Consider the following 21,455-nt stretch of genomic DNA (forward strand, 5'->3'; position numbering starts at 1 on the left):
TTCGATTTGTATACGGCGTAGGCACACAGTTAAATTCAGATGCCATATCAAAAGCAAACAGCAATTCAAAAGGCATCTGAATATTTTGTTTTATTTATTTCTCTTTATATTCACTTAGGAAACAAATAACCGATCTAGAAGTGGCAAAACTAGAATCTTAATCTTAATCTTAATACAATTATAAAGGCGAAAGTTTGTAAGGATGTATGGATGTATGGATGTATGGATGTATGGATGTATGGATGTTTGTTACTCTTTCACGTAAAAACTACTGAACCAATTACAATGAAATTTAGCACACATATAGAGGGTAACTTGGATTAACACATAGGATAGGTTTTATCCCGGAAATCCCACGGGAACGGGAACTATGCGGGTTTTCCTTTGAAAACGCGGGCGAAGCCGCGGGCGGAAATCTAGTAAATAATAAAATTATGATTACTAGTATTACCTTCCACAGCCTCAATGGCCCGCACAACATCAGTATCCCGGAGCACATTGGGTCGCCACTCCGCGCGGCTCTCCGGTAATGTGTCCAGTGCCACGTTCCGCTCGCTCTCTGCCATTATATTATATATTATGTTCATATATTATGGAAATAAATAGAAATAGTATATTTGAGATATTTATCGCTATCTGGGATATGAATGGAAAGAAGGAAAGATTTGTTTTATATAGACACACGCAACATACTATAAAAAGACATAAAATTCAAACACAAGTACTTATATATGGATATATTTTCTTGGAATGGAATGGAACCTAGACCGCTACAGTAATATAAACAACATTCACAATTGAATTTGATATTTTTGGTTTTATGGCATTCAAATGCTACAAATTATAACATTCACAATTGCCTATAAGATAGTCAAAAATGACTAAGCAGACAACACATTCACACCTTATTTCGTGGCAGTAATGTCCAAATTCAAATCGCTTGAAAAAACTATGTCAAATGAATGCGTAGGCAGACCTTTATTTTGGACAATTTTGAGCATGTTTGTGAGTCCAGTTGTTAATGTACGTTAATTTATAATATTGCTATAAGATAGAAAGAACTATAAGATAGTATGATAAAAAATATTGTAAACACACATGTAACAAATATTAAAAGTATGTAAAAAGATAACACAAGTATGCATGAAAATTAAAGGATTCAAAAAATAACACTGTATATAAAAAAAACAGCAAACAATTACCGGAGTCGTTTTCCAAGGAGCGTCGGTGCGCGAGTCTGCGCGTGCGCAGCTCGGCGTCGCGTCTCTCTTCCTGGCTGTTGGCGCGTAACCACGACTCGATCTTTTGCCGCCATTCCCTGCAAGTTATTTCATTTTTAGTTACACAGAGTTAAGACGGTACATAGAAATTATAATGTAAATATAATTAAAAAAGAGCGTGTATGCTGAGCACAAGTGTCAGAAGTGAAACTTCTTGGTCAAGACTCAAACATACCAAAATCGTCGCCTTCATGACATGACGTTATTGCCGAGACGCAACATTGAAATTTTAGTCTCAACGCGCCATAAGAAGTTTCACTTCAAAAGTTTCAATTCAATAAGCAACGTTTTCGTTGAAATATTGTATATAGTTGGGACTTTGGTATCTCTTGGTAACTGGAGAGCCTTTTTATATAATATTTATGTAGGTAATAATATTAAACAAACAATCATGTTTCTTTACAATTCCCACTTTAGTAAAGGTTAAATTAGTTTTAGAAGGTATGAAATAAAGTCAAATTCAATAATTCATGAATACTGGTTTACTAGATGTGTTTTAAAAATTATTCATGTATGAAATTTTAGCTAGCTATTTTCTTCAATATTTAAGTGGCAATGTAACTTGTACATTATTTCGATTAAATATTGTTATTAACATAAAAAAAATAAGTACATACTTAGGTTTATCACTAGTATCCTGCGGTGCGGGTGAGGGCGGTGCGCGGGGCGAGGGGGCGCGCTCGCGTTCCGGGATCTCTAGCTTGGCCCGAACTGCACCGCGACGGGACCAGGAACGGTCTGAGGGTAGTCAAATTATATATTTATTACTATTAAGTAGTGATTTTAAGGAATTATTTCAAAATAAAGAAATGCTTTGATGAAACGGGATTCGAACCCGCATCTTTCGTCTTACGATAGTGACCGAGACGGAGTGATTATTGGGTCGGATGATTAAATGTTATTATTGAATACACAGTTATAAAACAAATTATGGTTATAATGACACATTTTCAGATATTGGACACACTAAAAATAAAAATACAAAACACAGCATACGAACAAAAAACATTTAAACATAAAATGTCTTCATACATAAATCTTTATACCTAATTAAATCAAAAATGACTAACCCAAACTACCCCAAGCGCTTCGCTCGCGCAGATCAGCCGCCGCGGGCGAAGCGTGGCGAAGGAACTCTAATAAACCCTCCTCGTCTTCCCCCGGACTTGCTCTACTGCGTCTTCGCAAACTACCCGTGGGGGTCACATCTGGGAAATTGGAGAAAATGTTAATAATGCCTAATCGATGTTTGTTTTGTCCCTGTGTCTGGAATAAAGGAAAAATTTAATGTGGCAATTCATGGTAGTTTTTTTTAAATATCTTAGTTGTGCAAAGAATTTTGCCTAATGAACGCGTAGGTAGAGTTCGTATGGAAAAATCATAGATTGCATGATTGAACACGACAAGGATATGATAATAACTGTGGACTAGGAAACATGGGTTGATATGAATTTTATAAAGATTTAGATAAGCGTAATTTTGGCCAGTTTATCATGCTATCACAAATGCATTTATTAAAATTAACAACTTATTTCACCCGTAATTTAAAGACATACTTTTACTATTTATTATTATACCTGGTGAAGGCGACGGATCTCTCGACTGCTTTCTCAATGACCGTCTGCCTAGGCCGTTCCTTATATCCAGTAACAGAGTCTCCATGAGCGACTCGCTTTCCGATACTGGTGTACTGCACATACTGCCTCCTGTGATGGATAAATAATATAACGTCTTACTATTAAAATGTTACCCATTCGCTTTGCAATGGATTAGTTATTGCAACACCCTGTCTTGTTTTTATGATTAACGTTTCATGTGAGCAAGAGCAGGACACAGCTATGGTAGAAAATGGTAGAAATTTATCCATTGTTTAACTTTTTATTAGTAAGGCCGTAAGAATACAATTGTGTTCATAATTTAACGTCATAGATACGAATGTAAATTTATTTTGTTTTGACATTAACATTATTCGATGATATGGAGAAAATATACTTAATCTTGGGATAAGGGTATTTTTATTTAGAAAAAGATTTGTAATAAAAATCAGGGAAATGTTAGGGTAGGCGGGTCGCTAGTAATGAATAAACAAGTAGTCTCACCAGTCTTCACCCTGTGAGCTGTAGCAGCGTCCCTCGCGCGGCGTCTCTGCGCGGCCTGCTCCTCGTGCGCGCGGCGCCGCTCGTTGTCCTGCACTGCGGAACGGAACTTGCTGCAGAATGACGCGAACGTCTGGAAAGATGGAACATTTTGTGTTAGACGTAGATTTATATATATCGGAGAATTTAAATAACTCTCCATAATTAACTACAATTAGGTAGATGTGTGTATTAGGTAAATACAGGTATGCAGCTAAAGTAACCTTTGATAACGAAAAAAAATATTAGCAAGTGATAGGTTCTAAAACTATTCTAGAAATATTACAAATGATGAAAATAAGCGGCATTTTTATAGCGGATTATTGAACCTAAACATATTTGATCTACTGGACGTGTTTCTAGTTTTTACGTGGTTCAATTACAAGAAAAAAATGTCTCTCTAATTTAACTTTTATATCAACAGTACAAATTTTGCTCAGATGGTAGATAAATAAATAAATATCGCTGTAAGAAATATCATGCAATATTTATTTATACATCGACATACTAATAAATAGTAATAATATGCAAAAATATCTATAAACAACCATTGAGGTATTATTACTACGTATAGAGAGGACACCACGAACAAAATCTGTGCGCGGCGCGGGGCAGCTTGTGAGTCATATATATTATAAGCAATGTTTGAGACGCTTGGCTCTAACTCGTATTACAAATAGTGTAGTAGCGATGCCCTCTCTAGTACGTAAAACATATAGTAACTCAATGTAAACAACCGATCTAAATTTTCCATTTACCTTAAAGCACTCCTCCAGTTTAAAGGAGACAGGATCTTCACAGAAGAACTCAGCGAGCTGCTTCCTCATGCTTTCTACCTCATCCATGTCTTTATTTAATGCTGATATCTCTCTTTCTGCTACCTGAAATGATTGTACATTACTATGTTAGCATTTATATACGTCTGAAAAGTTTAAAAGACCTTTAAAGCTCAAAATATACAATTATTCGATAACTTCTTTATTGGCGACATTCATAAAGTTTTTGATTTGGGAAAGAAGTAAATTTTTATGCTTGGTTATGTTAGATGGTGATTCTACATGGAACAGTACCAGGGTGAACCTTCAGTCCACCCCCGCGTCCGCGTTAAAATGTAGAAGCCCTTCTGGCTAACAGTGAGAAACACCACACAAAATCATTTTTTGTCTTTAGAACTTGAAAATAATATACCAATTCAACCATTCCTATTAGCGCTTTTGATGCCTTATATCAATTCGTATTGTTAATTGACCTGTATTTTCTGACATCTTCTATACTATCTATAACATGATTTAGCAGTAGTTTCTCTTTTATTTAAAAAAATGTGTGCGTGTACTAGTGTACACACGTAATAAGTGAAACTTCTTTATGACCTTATTTTTCAAGAAATAATTTACTTACCCGGCGCGGCCTAAGATGATCCCTATGACAGTTCGTCTTAGTGATTGCTCGTATGATGGATCGTGTCGATACTTTACTATTTTATAGGCTAAGGCGTGGTTTGCATTCAGCCACGTCGGTAAACATGTTTTTACAAATATTATAAAATGAATTTTTAACGTCTATTATGTAAACGAAACGGTAAGTAAAACGAAAGTTTTCCAAAACATAAAAATGCACCTTATCATTTTCTCGTAATCTTTAACCCGTTTAACACAGTGTATATTATTTTATCATGAAAATGGAATCCCCCATTTAATTTTTCTAAAAAACTTATATTATCATAGGTAAGTAAATTAACGCGAACGGTAATTAATTAATTAATTATGCTGCGATCTTCTGTTCCATTCAATAGAGAATGAACTATAGCTTAAGCATGGAAAAAATGTGAACTCGTTTCCATTATCGAAATTTGTTTATCGATACTTTCCGCACTAGTCGATAAATGCCAACGATGTAAGTTTTGAAGGACGTAAACGTAAAGTCAGATTGATATAATTTCTCGTAAATGTTAAGAATTGTTATAATTCCAACGGAATATCATTGTAATGGCATAAAGCTACGTAAAAATTAATAAATGCCATTTTTAGACGCCTCCAATACGTTTCTAATTTAATGGTGACGCCATTACAAGTTTGTCTCTTGAGAATAACTGTCAGTGTCATAGGGATCATCTTAGGCCGCGCCGGGTATATAGGTAATATGCACGGATAAGAAAAAGATGGCGCGTAACGGAATAATGTCACGCGTAACGAAAAAATGTTACACTCAATTTTTTTCCAACCCCGATAAAGAAGTTTCACTTCAAAAAATGCACTCATTCCCCATAAAAAAACCTAGAATTCATAAACACTTGCCTGCAAGAAATCGCCCATTTGCTCCTTAATATCATGCTGTGTGGTTGACTGTATATCTCTCTTCAAAGTATTGATCCTTGTTGATAAGGTTTTGATCTCATTAGTAAGCTGTTCGACACTGGCTTTAGCGGCTTCTTCTAACACTCGTATATCGTCAGCGAAATGGATCAGTTCTTTGTTTTTGCGTTCCGCTTGCTGAAATTAAATATAAATTATAAAAGTAATTTACAATGATTTTGTATGAAATAGCTAAAAGTTATATTTTTATTGTTAATAAAGAACGTAAAATTTTAACACAAGGCATGATTCGAACCCGCGACTTTAGGCCAAAAATTTACACATTCACATTACATCTTTTTGAAATACATATTATTATCAATAAGATTAAATGAAATCTTATATATAAAATTCTCGTGTCACAATGTTAGTCTGCATACTCCTCCGAAACGGGTGGACCGATTCTCATGAAATTTTCTGTGCATATCGGGTAAGTCTGAGAATCGGCCAACATCTATTTTTCATATGTACCACGGGCGAAGCCGGGGCGGACCGCTAGTAATATTATAAAATGCTCAGCGATTCGGCTGGCCGTAAATGCTGTTAAAAAATTAATTGAATTAGTATGAAATGTGACTACTTAGACTGTATTTTAATTGAATATTAGTTAGTAAAATAAAATATAGCTTAAGTGACTCGCTTTCACATATTATGAAACTTTATCAAATAGAATCTTTCCTTGTAATCAATTATAGCAGTTCTAAACAATAATTATATCAATCTAATGCAATTTTTAAAGTGAAACTTCTTTAGGCGCGTTGAGAGTAAAATTTAGATTTACAATGTAGCGTCATGGCAATACCGTCACGTCATAAAGTAAAACGACAATTTTTGTATCTTTGAGTCTTGCTAAAGAAGTTTCACTTCTGAATGCTTATAAAAAAAGTTTTTTCAGTTCACTCTAGGCCTTGTTATTTTAAAAAATAATATTCCAAATAGCTTACCATAGCGACATAATGCATAAGATTCATCCCGGGTTTGTTCGCTCTAATATCAGCAAGTTTCTGCAGCGAAGCTAGCTTCACTCCCGCGGCTCCGCCTGCGTACCCGCCCGCGTTCAGGAAATTACCCGCTATTAATGCTATGTATAGCACTTCCTGTAATGATACAATGTAATTGTAATGAATAATAATCGCTAATATATAGTTGGTTGAAAATTTTCAAAGATAGAAAGAAATAAACCGTTTATTTTCATACTAACAGCACAAATATGAACTTTCAGAATGATGTTGTTTGAATTAATTAGCCGCTTTTAGGGCTTGGTTTTATCACATCCTGAAAACTTATTTTTCAGTTTTTGATGTATATTTTCGAGCACAATATTTCTTTTTAAATGTCAAATAAGTAAAATTAAACATAATTAGAAGCTGATAAATCGCATTTAAAATCCGTTAAAAAGTCTTTAATTTCTAAATTAGAAATTATATACTCGCGTAAAATCAAACACTAGAAAATACTATAATTAGAATCTGTGAATTCGGCCATAATTCTCGCAAAATTTTATATTTTATATAATAAACAAAAACTAACATACTTAAAAACTATACATAAAAGTTATTACCTGTATAGCTCTAGAAGACATAAGATCGTCCCCAGCAACCAATATCGCATTGATAGCGCTCTCCAAGTATCCCGCAGTAGACGCCCATTCTTCCTTTAGTAGCATGCACTCGATTCGTAGCTTGTAACTGAAAAATAATAATAATCCTCATTAATATTACATTGAGATATACATATACATAATATGGAGACGACACCGCCTACATCACTTATGTTCCGCTCAACATACGCCATATGGCTTAACTGCACGCTCATTTTTTAATTGTTTTAAAGTGAAACGCATAAAATATGCCTTTGTGTGTGTTACGATATTGCACAGATAATACAAATAATACGGAAAAGTGCAAAGGAATAATTTTCATCGGTAAGTACCTAACTAGATAATAATTTTTAAAACTTATTTAGAGCAAAAAAATGGCACACAGATTTTGTTCGTGGTGTCTCCTCCATACGTAGTAATATTATCTCAAAGAATCCAAATTCCTCTGCAATAGTGTTCAATTTTGAGTTGCCTCTGATTACTAAAAGTAATCTCATCATTATTTCAGATAATAAGGCAGAAATACAGGCCCCTCTAATTTTACTTGAAAATTTAATCACTAAGACATTACTGTTCCCATTTTTAATTTAGTTTAGTTCATAACTTAACTTACTTAGGTAACTGTATAAGTTGTAACAGAAACTTCTCAGCATTGCCCAATTTATTGACGTCTCCAGAATACGCTTTCAGCATTTCACATTCATCTATTTCTGGTAATATTTTGAGAAGACCACGTAATTTCTCTGTGCCAATATCGTCGTGGGCACCTTCGCGAATTAGTTGGATTATGTCGTCGTTTGAACTGGAAGTAATTGGAAAAACATTTTAATAAATATAAAGAGTTTGTGAGGTATTAACTTTTAATCAAATAATTATTCACAAAAAATCTAGATTTTTCTTTGAATGTTTAGCAGAAATTAACAAGAAGGTAGCATGTTTAGTGTGAAACTCAATTATTACTACATTTTAGTGATTTTAATTTTCCCTATTTTTTATTTGCATGCCGTACGGCCGTGTGTAAGCGAGAGAGAATGATAAGCGCCGCCATTTAAGATTCGTTTCTTTAATGAAATGCGTTTTAATTGTTATGGAAGAGAAGCGCCTTCTAACACAAGTGAAATTTATCACTTAAATGAAGGCACTTACCTCCAACCCAAGAAAACTTGTTTAAAAAGAAATAAACAATTTTTATTTATTCATTTTATTTTTACTTGGACAAGCTTGGACAGCAATGAAATTGAGTTTTACCTAGTTATAAAAGTCAGTGTCGTATACAAATAGGATTTATTCATGTTTTTCGTAGATGCATAGATATGTAATAAAAAAATCGACCAAATCTTTAACTTGTAAGATTTTCACGCTAATAACTAGGCGAAAAAAGTAGAAACTTATATGCATAAGTTATAATCAAAAATAAGTAAAATATAAACTATTCTCTCACCTCCGGAATTGCTTCAAAAATATATTAACATTTAAACTCCGCTTGCCATCAAGCAGGGTGATTTCAGAGGGCTCCTTCCTTTGTTTCCTTTCGCCGGAACTATCACAAATAGGGCTTCGTCCTAAACGGGGAGATGAACCTGCTGACCCTGGTGGCTGTACCTAAAAGAGTGAAGTTTTTAATTATTTATAGGCTGGATTTGATTTAAAGCACAATGAATTGCAAGATTTTATGGTTAAATCAAGGGAATTGTTATGATGCTCATCACAGATCATAGATTATAAATGTTTCGGTATTTTTCCTCTTCTTTTTTTTCCCATAAAGTTAATAGAAATTTTCTATGAAACTCGAAGAGATGGTGAAATAAATTATAATCCAACTGGGATCGTAGCTTACCAAATATTTGGTGCGATAGTAATAAAAATTAAAAAAAGACGTGTGTCACTCGGGGACTGCCGCGGTAAAGCTATTGCATGCTTGCCTTCAAGCCACACCTCCGCGCCCGTCCCCGTGGGGAGCGTGAGGTTTTTCGTTACGGAATTTCTGGATTCGGTCCCCGCGTTCAAGGCCCGCGATAGAAGCTATGCAATAGCTTAATAGAAAGAAAGAAAGATAATAACTTACTTGTTGACAGAATAGATTTTCTATTTCACTCCAATCTAGCTCAGCTTTTGGTGAGTGTTGGTGACTCGACGCTACCAACGACCAGATGTTATTTTGTCCCACTACCTGAATAATTATAAAAGTAATTAATACGATGGATATACTGTTACCATTAGTATAAATTACATTCTGCCAATAAAGTATATCTAAAATATATTAAGTGTTTTTGGATCAGTTTTTTTAATGGACTAAAACTTAACAAGGAATTTAACACTCTTTTTAGACATTGTATATTATTATGCTGTGCTGCTAATTTTGAGAAATTATTGTTGTTGAATAGCTTAGTAGCAATTTAATCATCATGAAAAAGACCCATTGCTTGCTTGCACAGATGTTTTAAACCTATTTCTTGGACAAAAACCATCTCAATAACAACTTTAAATAGTAGAAGATAACCTTCTTTCTGATTATCTATAGACTAATTAAAATCCACAAATTGAGCACCTCATTTTGAAATCAATTATAAAATCAATCAACTTACTTTACTATTCGGTATTTTGTTCCAATTAATCGTTTTCATTTTAGTCTTGGGCAGCGGTGTCTCCTGTTGGGGCAGCTTTATGTTCTCTATGTTGTGTCCGCTGCGGGGTGCGGGGGGAGCGCCGGGGGGCGGGGCGGGGGGAGGGGCGGCCAGTGGGGGAGGGGGAGGGGGGCCGCGGGGGGCGGGGGGAGGCGCGGGGGGAGCGGGGGGGAGAGGCGCCGCTGGGGGGAGATAAATACATTATTTATTTTATTCTTTATCGGGGTTGGAAAAAAATTTAGTGTAACATTTTTTCGTTACGCGTGACATTTTTCCGTTACGCGCCATCTTTTTCTTATCCCTACCACGCATTTCTGTAAAGTTGCATATAGTAAATTATTTTTTGAAAAATAAGGTCATAAAGAACTTTCACTTCTTACGTGTGTACACTAGTACACGCTCACATTTTTTGTGATTTTTTTGTTCAAAAAGTTAACATACATTTAAACATAATAGAGAACCTGACTTCTGAACTAGTTTATACATTATAATATAAGAGTAAGTAAGTACTGGATAAGTTAGTGACAACTTGGCAGGTTTCAGATAAAATACTTTATTATCTAATTTTCCAAAATAAATTATCACATTTTATCTGTGTGATTAAAACTTATGCCATGTAAATGACCAAGGAGTAAACTATCGCTACGTTAAAGCGGAAAGCGAATTTAATTTTTTTTATAATATATTATTTGTATTAAATTAAGTACATACTGTTATTGTCCATTCTTCATTTTATATGTTACTAGCTTTCCGCCCGCGGCTTCGCCCGCGTTTTCTTAGAAAAACCTGTTCCCGTAGGATTTCCGAGATAAAACCTATCCTATGTCCTTTCTCGGGTATCAAAATATCTCCATACCAAATTTCATGAAAATTGGTTCAGTAGTTTAGGCGTGATTGAGTAACAGACAGACAGACAAGGTTACTTTCGCATTTATAATATTAGTACGTTATTAGTACGTTATTTAACGTTTGACTTACCAGGTGGTGGTACAGGGGCAGGCGGTGGTGGGGGCGGGGATAACGCTCGTTGTAAACTCTGCTTGCGAGCATTGCCTGATAAGTCCCTGTGTTGGCAGGTACACCCGACTTTCGCCTGGAAGATGTTGAAATATACGAATTGTAGCTGAGGTAATAAGTAATAGACGCAATAGTTATTAGGAATAATTACTTTGGCTGGGTAAGATACATACGGTAAAGAAGGAATCTTGATTAATTTTACAAAATTAACTAACAAATGCTTCAGATTTATCTATGGGGAAAGGATTTATTCAGACAGAAAAATTATATGAGCAACAACTTTAGTTAGATAAGAGACATAGAAATAAATTAGGAATGATAATTAATAAATGATCTGAGTAAATGATAGATTTTATGGAAAAAATAATTAAAAAAAAATGGATTTTGTTGATGGACAGTTTTCACACTACTTTCTATAATATAATCTGTGGAAGTAATCTTCATTAAAAGAACTGTAAGCTGTAATAAAAATAATTATGGCTTACCTGAACACTAGGCGCTCTCAACAATTTAGCTGCATCTTCCCTGGTCTCCAGAAGCGTGGCTCTATGGACCAGCGTCTCCGCGGTGTCCCACACGATGTCGCTGACAGCTTCCTTGGGGTCTATCCTGAGGAGGTGCTGCAGAATGCTGAGGAACGGGATCTCTTGGGGGGTGTCGGATACCTGGAATTTATGGGTTATTTTGTTAACTATTTTCAATTCGGTTGCAACTCGCGTGTTAGACCGGAAAGGTGGTAATAAGTAGGTATCATTTGTGCTAACTCAGATCATGAATAACTAGCGTTCCGCCCCGGCTTCGCCCGTGGTACATATTTCGCAATAAAAGGTAGCCTATGTTCTTTCTCAGGGTCTAAAGATTGTCTGTGCCAAATTTCATCAAAATCGGTTGAGAGGTTTATGCGTGAAAACCATACATACATACATAATTACAAACTTTCCTCTTTATAATATAAGTATAGATATAGATTATGAATTATGATCTATCTCTTTTTTTTAAATTTTATACAGATTCGAACAGTCTTCAAAGAGTTACAAACATACAATCATTTACGTATATGATAAGAGAAGGAGATATACAATATATCTTAATCACATTATAAAAATAAATGATTTGAATTAGTTCATATTTTATTAGTACCTATGTTATTTTATGCTTTGCTTGTATCTATAAAATTTTTGAAGGGTTTGCAACATGTCTATGTTTAAACCAATCAATCAATCAATCAACAAATCTAATCTTTCTGTTTAAAACAGAAAGAGAAAAATAAATTGCTTAACAGACACAGTTTTAAGGCACTACGTTCAAAAAAGTGTGTATTCGAATCTCTACTCTCAATCATATTAATTTCTTTTATTTTTTACCTGTTTAAGAATAGCATAAAACACATCCAAATGTGAGTTCAAGTTGATCCCTCCAGGGCCCTGTGCCTCGTCACTCTCTCGCTGCTCTTCAAAGACATCCAGCTGCACTCCAAGATCTGGATGATTTGCTGCTTCATGTCTGAAAGTATTTATTAGAGCATAAAGCAAACTGCTTTGTACTAAGGTAGATTGTGTGTTATATAACGCAATTATCTTGTGAGACTAAAACTAGAAACTTAGAAGACACGTGTTTTATAAAAGGTATTAGCAACAAAGTATGGGATATTAGAAATAAAGAATAGAGGGAATAGAAATCGAACTTATATCCTTTTTGCAAGTTAGCTTCAGTGACTGCGCACTGTTTTCGGTTTTAACGGTTTCAATTCAAACTAGATATTTCTATTTCTACTGCATTTTCATATTATATCTTACATTTTCTTTCTTGTTAGTTGATAGACTTATTCGATAAAATATGCTGTATGTTATATATATAGCATTTATATATATATATATATAGCTATTGCGCTAAATTGATTGATTTGATTACATTTGTGTACTAATTGTACACTCATAAAACAACTAAACAAGACTGTTATACAAACAAGTGTTAATGTTTAGCAACATGTCGTTCAGTAACGCTATAATTTAAATCTATAAATAACTACAATATAAAACGGACGTTGTTTACGTATTAATCATAATCGAGTGAACCATTCGCGGCGCCTACGCATGCCTTTTTAGTCGTTTTCTAACTGGCGAGTTTGAGTGAATAATATCGCTGAAGTTGTAATGCTTCTGTGTAGCTAACTGTATAATATCATCATGTGATTATTAATAGATTTACATGACATTTAAAGAGTTAAGATTCCTTTGTTTGTTTCCTGAGTCTTTAGCGTCTTTTTAGAGAGATAGAATATGAGCATGTTGAAGTTTTCTTCTATTAGTAATTTAAGTATGATTTGAGTTAAAAATGTAATATTTAAATAATACAGATTGTAGAGTCCTTCCCTCAATTGACAATATACAACTTACCTAATATTTTATTTTAACCCATTGAGCCCCAAGCGGCCCGATCGGTCCCAGACACAATAGATTTTCAAGATGTGGTTCCGGGGCCTGAGTTATTAATGTTCTTGTGTTAATATATATACGGCCGTGCAAACAGGCATTGCCTACCTTAATCTTTAAACTAGTTTTTAGCACCAAAATGCGTAAAATGTTGGTCCATCGCATTTGTCAATTTTAGAAGCCATATCGTTATGGATGATGTTATAAGTCTACTACGAAAAATATGCGTAAATATGACAGTTTTCTAATATGTAGGTGTTTCCAAGTCACACATACATAATGTATTTATAGAAATTTAAAATTTTAAAATGTTTTCTTGCGCCACAGTTTTGCTTGGTTTGAAATAAGTTGTAATGTCTGATATTATTTATTTATTCGAGCGAAATTGGGCATAATTGGGACCTTATTATAATTGTTGGTAGAGAAAATGTAAAACATACCTAATTACCTTCTTATGAAAAAAAATATAAATATTATAAAGTTACATACACAATAATGCCACACTCTTTTAAAAAATGTCTATATGAGTATGTATATGTATCTATACTTAAGTTCTTAACTTTAACAAAAAAAAGTTAAGAATTAATATTCGTTCCCTATAATATAAAACAAACAGCTCTCTCCTTGCTCTCTCAGGTTTGATTTGGTACTCAAGCATCTTGGTATACTCTGTGATTTTAGCGATTCTGTACAATATACGATGGTCAATCTTAACTATTCTACTTGATAATTATTTACCTCTCAAAAATAGGGGTAATTAAATACAATACAGGTGTTATTTATTGTCTAATAAAATGCAAATGTCGCAACATAAGGACAGGTTGTTGAACAAATTGTCGATTAATGCGATCTATGCCTAAATTAAAATGTAGTCGCCGTTGACAGCTCGCTCGACCGCTTCGCAGACTAGTTGTAGCAGCCGGATTTTAATGAGTTTGTGGGCGTGAGGTTTTGTAAATGAATGCTATTAGACGTAGACATATTTACGAACGATTTTAAGCGCTTAATAGGGTATGGGATTTCAGTATTCATGTTTAGTAATGTGTAATAAGTGTTCAAAAGTCAAGACCCACCACGTTGTGTCTTTATTTAGCAAATTCTTGTGTCCTTTTGTTTTTTTGAGAGGGGTGCGGTTTTAAATATTGCGGAAACCGAGTTATTGAATGTAAAAATATATTTTGGATGTTGTGTCCATCTTTCTTCATTCTTTATTCCTAACTAAGTAGTCTTGCAAAATTTTCACTTATACAATTTATACTGAATATTTTTTTGACTATCTATTTGAATATCCTTGATCGTAATATAGTATGTTTCTCACCTTAAGTTACTCAACGTCGACAGCAAGCCCAATCCTGAAATAAAATTATTATATCATTATTGTCAGTTCTTACATTGAACTATACATTAATAAAATTGTTACAGATAAAAAATATATATATATATATCTTACCAATAAATTCGTTCCTAACTCGAATTCTATCTGGTAACCTTGGAGCGGATATTATCAAGCAATTTATAAATGCTACTAATGCCGTTTTGTAGTCGATTGTGGTTGCATTTTTCAGTTCCTCCACCACCACGCTGAGACGGTATCTGTCGTTTTTTAGTGTCTGTAATTATAACATGTAATTAATGTTAATGTAAATTGAAATGTGTTTGAGAGAAGTGGTTGGACCAAGACGGTCCTTTTTTCAGGATTTTTTTGTCACAACAGTCAGTATGGAAAGCTCGTATTCAGATTTATGTGACTAATGAATATTCGGTGAATAGATAGCATTTATTAGGTAAAAAAAGATATCATTTATTGAATTACAAATATTAAAGCATCAATATATTATCTTCCGTCTTGTTACAAGTTACAACCCATTTCTATTTTGAGTAAATAAGCTTGGTAATTTGGCTTTCCAAAAAACTGTAGAATATTAAAGGGAAATATACTATTCAATAAATTGATAAGCCATCAATTTGTAACATTACAATTAGGTCACAAATTGTTGACTTCACCTTGACACCCTAACCCTTCTAGGCCATATTACCTTGTATCGATCTAACGTGTCGACCGCCCTTGCGTAGCCATCTGCATTGTACACACAAAGGGCTGACAGAAGCTCGAATACCTGCAAAAGAGGATTAAGTTATTAAAACTTGCTTATCTCTGTAATCGGGCAGGTCAGAGAATCGGACAAAATCTATTTTTCATATCCCTGAGTAATAATTGAGTAAGGCAAAACAACAGCTATTATTGTAAGATGTAAAACCATTATTTCATTTAAAATTACTTAGTTATGTAGCTGTAAGTCTATCTCATATATGTTTATGAGATCATGCGTCATGTGTTATTTTTTTTAATCTATAGTAATCTTTCATTTAAATAGTAAGTAGATCACGAAGACGAAATCCACACTGCTATATGAATTTTATGTTATACAAATTAATTAAAATGAATCAAATTATTCATCAAACATCCATAAAATCTTAATTAATCATGTAAATATATGTGTCCCTTCGTCCAGCATACTCACCACAACTCACCATGGAATCCTGATATTTCATGAATGTCAAAAAACTGTTCCGAAATAGTGCTAAATAGTGCCCAAAGGAAAAAAATAGTGCTCTTGTACTTGCGAAGTTATAGCCATAGTTCGATGAGTATGCTGGACGAAGGTTTCGCCCAGCATACTCACCTCCGTCCGGAGAATCTGTATACGCTTCAAACATAATTCATACTTCAAAAAATAGTTCCCAAATAGTGCCAAACGGTGCCCAAAAAGAAAAAACAGTGCTCGAATAACTTCGGAGTTAGGGCTCCTGTACACGATGCCGCCGCCGCGCCGACATCGCGCCGCCACCGCGCCTCTATGCTGTGTATACGTTCGCGACCGCACCGCCCCCGCGCCGACGCCGCACCGCCACCGCGTCCGCGCCGCTTGATTTTACCATGCCACTATACAGTTGTTAGTAATACATTGCTAGCTGCGAAGAGCATACGCTAATTGAAAAAGAGATATGTCCAACTTACGAATAAAAAGAAGTTAGTATTGGCTTACTACATGTACAGAAAATGGCAAAATGAACGTCGTCCGTTAGAAAGTTGTGGGTGCATCCTATTCTAATGCGACGGGAGCAATATGGTGAATTTCACATACTTTACGAAGATCTACGAAAGATGAGGGCAAGTTTTGTGATTATCTGCGGATGAATTACAAGACATTTGCATACATGCGCATACGTTGGCGGCCGGTAATGGAATAAGCAATGTCAAACAGTGGCGAATGGCGGCGCGGTGGCGGTGCGGCGTCGGCGCGGGGGCGGTGCGGTCGCGAACGTATACACAGCATAGAGGCGCGGTGGCGGCGCGGTGTCGGCGCGGCGGCGGCATCGTGTACAGGAGCCCACAGGCTTCGTTCAGTGAGTATGCTGGGCGTAGGTTCTACGCCCAGCATACTCACCTCAGTGCGCGAATATCGAACGAGCTATAGGAACAATTTACGTCTCAAAAAATTGTGCTTGAAATAGTGCCCAATATCAGTCCAATTTTTGCTTGACTTTTGAAACCATTAGAAAACCATTAAATTTGATTGTAAACTTCTACATACATTACATTGAGTACAGTCGAATACAATATTATTAACTTTCTTTCTAACAATTTTTGTCTTGTGTAAATTATTTGTTTTGTTATATTGTCTATGTAAGGGAGTATTTACTTTAGAATCGCAATATTATTAATTACACATTATTTTAATAATACTTTATAATAATATGATTAAGCCTTCGCGCGTCGCATGGGACCCCGGTAGCTAGGAACAATGATTTTATATATTTGTCTAGATCACGGCGCTTGAAGGATTAAGATATCAAATGAAGTAAATCATGCATGAAAAATAAAGTTGCTGTTATTAATGCTTACATTACAACTGACAAAATTATTCAAAATAATCATTTTCCGGATCAAGGACGGTACCACAACGTTTACGGAATTGACCTGTATTCCTCATGTGATAAAGTTCAATATAGTGTGGCAGTAATGGATGCACGTACGGTCAATAGGTATGGGGCTTACGACGCGCGGCGCCCGCGACGCTGAACATTTTTTTATATACAGTATATTATATACAATATTAAAACTACAATTTTTTCTATTTACATTGATTATATTATGAATGTTAACAAAAGCTGTGAACTAGTTAACTAGAATTCTGATTACTTTGGCCCTTTAAATAGTAATAAATAACGTAAGTAATTAAAAATGTTTTTTATTGCTAAACCTTTCATTGATGAAACTATTGGAAAGAGTTTTAAAAATTTGTATAACTATGTCACAGTACTAGTTTTGACTGGTTATAAGTTTTGCCTGCAACATATATACAAAAAGAAACTGTATAATTTCCTTTTTACAATTTTTCAAGATATTAATTTTATTGGCTGCAAATGACTGTTTTTATTCAGACAAACACACAATGCAATGAAGTAATAGACTTCATTTACGCTTAAAGTTTCATTCATTTATTATTATTTATAAAATATATAATAATGCATTTAATCGAAAGTTTTTGACATGTGAGAAAATACCATAATTATTTCCAATAACATGAAGTCTACAATTAGAAAGTTTAATATTTTTGTCCAAAAACATGTGTCGACGACTGTACCCCATTTTACGTTAGTATGTAGAAGTTTACATTAAAATTTAATGGTTTTCTAAGTCAAAAGTCAAGCAAAAATTGGACTGATATTGGGCACTATTTCAAGTACAATTTTTTGAGACGTAAATTATACCTATAGCTCGTTCGATATTCGCGCACTGAGGTGAGTATGCTGGGCGTAGAACCTACGCCCAGCATACTCACTGAACGAAGCCTATAACTCCGAAGTTATTCGAGCACTGTTTTTTCTTTTTGGGCACCGTTTGGCACTATTTGGGAACTATTTTTTGAAGTATGAATTATGTTTGAAGCGTATACAGATTCTCCGGACGGAGGTGAGTATGCTGGGCGAAACCTTCGTCCAGCATACTCATCGAACTATGGCTATAACTTCGCAAGTACAAGAGCACTATTTTTTTCCTTTGGGCACTATTTAGCACTATTTCAGAACAGTTTTTTGACATTCATGAAATATCAGGATTCCATGGTGAGTTGTGGTGAGTATGCTGGACGAAGGGACACAAATATATTAGGGGTGCCGCAAGGATACTAGTTACTACTTAAATTACAGAAAATGGTTTTTACTTGTTTTTTAACTGCAGCAGTAGGTGAAGTGAGGGCCGCTGCGAGCTTGCTGGCGTATTCCGCATGCTCCACGATATAGTCCAAGCCCACGCGACTCTCCATTGTTATTCTGTGAACAATATTTATAATGTAATTTGATAAGAAATTTTGTAAGTTACGTTGTTTGAATATTGCATGATTAATGTTTTGTTGCGCCATGTTTTATCGTAGATATTCAGATGTGCATGAATCACATAGGTTATTTTTTTAATCTATATTTGAAGGTAAAAAATTCAACTTCAATGTATCGTCTCATTGATTCAACTATGTATTAGCTAGCTAATTGGTAGGTTAAATAATAGATTAAATATTTAGTTCTAAATCTAAGTCTGAGTTATTGATTATTTTGAATAAAAATTGAATATAAGACAGGAAGACATACAATTATACAAAGTTTTGAATGAAGTCGTAAATATCGTAAAAGAAAACGAGTTTTCTTTAAACTATTTTTAATCTTTAATCAAGATATTTATCGGCACACGAATTGCTGATTAAACGAATTTATAGCTTGTTGCACTCAAATAAATGAATAATTAAAATAATTGATTTGATAAATACAACTCAATATTAATTGAGTTGTATTGATAAATACAACTCAATATTAATTGAGTTGTATTTATGTATATATTACAAAAGTGATGAAACTTTTAAGTTTCGTTTGTTTTTATCTTTAAACGTAGGTACAATATTTTATTACCTATAAGTTATAGGCTATAACGTAGGTAGAATAAAATATAAAAATTTAAATAACTACATAACTTATGTATATTAAAAGTTTCATTAAAATCCTTCAAAGGAAATAATTTGAATTCCTCTATTTCTACCAATTATTTTTCAGCAAAAATACAACACGACCTTCACAAAAATATTTAATTTATATATTGCGTGGTAAAATTTCGTTTACAATATCTAAGTAAATATTTATCTAACGGCTAACCAATTTTTAACAGCCTACTGGTCAACACGCACCACCAGTTTAACCCCTTCACTTTCAAAGCTCCTGAAATATTTATCAAATTACCGATTACTTGCACGCTATGTTTTGTACCATAAAAATTTAGGGTTCCGTATAAAAGTAGTCTTAATCTTAATCTTAATACTATTATAAAGGCGAAAGTTTGTATGGATGTATGGATGTATGGATGTTTGTTACTCTTTCACGTAAAAACTACTGAACCGATTACAATGAAATTTAGCACACATATAGAGGGTAACTTGGATTAACACATAGGATAGGTTTTATCCCGGAAATCCCACGGGAACGGGAACTATGCGGGTTTTCCTTTGAAAACGCGGGCGAAGCCGCGGGCGGAAATCTAGTTATTGAATATCTTGGAGAAAAACTTTAAAATTAAGCTCACTTTAATAATGGAAAACGAATAAGAGCTTTACCTCAAACATTTATTTATTCAATTAATAGATTTTAAAATTTACCACAGATTCGGAAAGCAGTATCTATGGAGAACCGAACCGAACTTTGAACAACTTTGCATAATCTTAAAAAATATAAGTAATGGGACTTTGCCGGTTTTTTATGTTTGTTACGCGATTATTCTCTAGAGTTTTAGTCACTTTTCAGAGGCCCAATTAAGTTCTATCGAATTTGATATTATTCAATCTTTACACAAATTTATATTCAATTGTTTATGGCCGGCTCTACCTTGAGCTTCACAAGTCAATTTCATAGTTTAATATTTACAGGCGTAACAATAACGTCTTCAGGATCGTAATTTTATTCACATAGTTACATAACCTACATTCCGGGCAAACCCGGGGCGGTTGTATTGTATAATAAAAGGTAACCTATTAAAAACTCGAATTTCTATTACCCGAATCTTAAAACCCCGAAAACGGTTGTTAGAACTTTTAAAAGACAGATGTAATGAATGACAAATTTTTAAAATTCCTTTTTTAATTTCCCAGATGTATCAATTTCCAGATGCACCAAAACCAGATTTTTAAAAAGTATTTTTTTGTTTCCCGTATTCTCATAATCCAGATATAGTTATACCAGATTCTCAAAATACTTTTTTTTGTTTCCCATCGTACCATTTTCCAAATAAACTATTGCCAAATTTTCATAATCTTTTTATTTGGTTCCCATATAATCGTATAACAGATAAACTATTGCCAGATTTTCATAATATTTTTATTTGATTTCCATACAATCGTGATTATACCTTTACTATCGACTGAAAATAAACATTGTCAGTAAGTAAATTTATTGTTTTACTTGTCTATTACAGACCGGTTTTAGTGTCAAAGTCGACTCAGTAGGTTAGGTTTGAACTACGACCCCCGCGCTAGAACTGACTCGCTATTGTTTTACTTACCTATTACAGAAAGGTTAAAGTATCAAATTCGACTCAGTAGGTTAGGTTAGGTTTGAACTGTGACCCCCCATGCACGAGCCGAGCGAGCGAAGCGAGCGTGCCGCGGCAGCGGCCGGCGAGTGCCAGAACCGACTCGCTATTGTTTTACTTGCCCATTACAGAACGTTTTAAGTGTCAAATTCGACTTAGTAGGTTAGGTTAGGTTTGAACTGTGACCCCCTACGCACGAGCCGAGCGAGCGAAGCGAGCGTGCCGCGGTAGCGGCCGGCGAGTGCCAGAACCGACTCGCTATTGTTTTACTTGCCCATTACAGAACGGTTTAAGTGTCAAATTCGACTTAGTAGGTTAGGTTAGGTTTGAACTGTGACCCCCTACGCACGAGCCGAGCGAGCGAAGCGAGCGTGCCGCGGCAGCGG

General features: G+C 34.6%; 1 protein-coding gene across 2 annotated transcripts in view; it reads right to left on the reverse strand.

Moving 5' to 3' along the window:
• Window positions 1-21,455, reverse strand: part of form3 (FH2 domain-containing protein formin 3) — a 99,102-nt gene that overhangs the window by 4,757 nt on the left and 72,890 nt on the right. For both annotated transcript variants that reach the window (XM_089707824.1, XM_089707822.1), the window contains 21 exons: window positions 18,668-18,776; window positions 15,476-15,556; window positions 14,890-15,049; window positions 14,758-14,791; window positions 12,372-12,510; window positions 11,493-11,672; window positions 10,969-11,083; window positions 9,952-10,172; window positions 9,432-9,536; window positions 8,808-8,968; window positions 7,980-8,168; window positions 7,328-7,454; window positions 6,711-6,863; window positions 5,706-5,904; window positions 4,174-4,292; window positions 3,380-3,509; window positions 2,858-2,986; window positions 2,351-2,488; window positions 1,898-2,018; window positions 1,203-1,318; window positions 452-559 (listed from right to left, as the gene is read on the reverse strand). In XM_089707824.1, coding sequence (XP_089563950.1) covers window positions 452-559; window positions 1,203-1,318; window positions 1,898-2,018; window positions 2,351-2,488; window positions 2,858-2,986; window positions 3,380-3,509; window positions 4,174-4,292; window positions 5,706-5,904; window positions 6,711-6,863; window positions 7,328-7,454; window positions 7,980-8,168; window positions 8,808-8,968; window positions 9,432-9,536; window positions 9,952-10,172; window positions 10,969-11,083; window positions 11,493-11,672; window positions 12,372-12,510; window positions 14,758-14,791; window positions 14,890-15,049; window positions 15,476-15,556; window positions 18,668-18,769 — 2,827 coding nt within the window. In that variant the 5' untranslated portion in view covers window positions 18,770-18,776. The remainder of the gene's footprint in view (window positions 1-451; window positions 560-1,202; window positions 1,319-1,897; window positions 2,019-2,350; window positions 2,489-2,857; window positions 2,987-3,379; window positions 3,510-4,173; window positions 4,293-5,705; window positions 5,905-6,710; window positions 6,864-7,327; window positions 7,455-7,979; window positions 8,169-8,807; window positions 8,969-9,431; window positions 9,537-9,951; window positions 10,173-10,968; window positions 11,084-11,492; window positions 11,673-12,371; window positions 12,511-14,757; window positions 14,792-14,889; window positions 15,050-15,475; window positions 15,557-18,667; window positions 18,777-21,455) is intronic.

Source organism: Colias philodice, chromosome 20 (genome assembly GCF_061535455.1).
Source record: "Colias philodice isolate Cphi_HAF_F1 chromosome 20, ilColPhil1 Martin Lab GWU primary, whole genome shotgun sequence".
NCBI classification, from domain to species: Eukaryota; Metazoa; Arthropoda; class Insecta; order Lepidoptera; family Pieridae; genus Colias; species Colias philodice.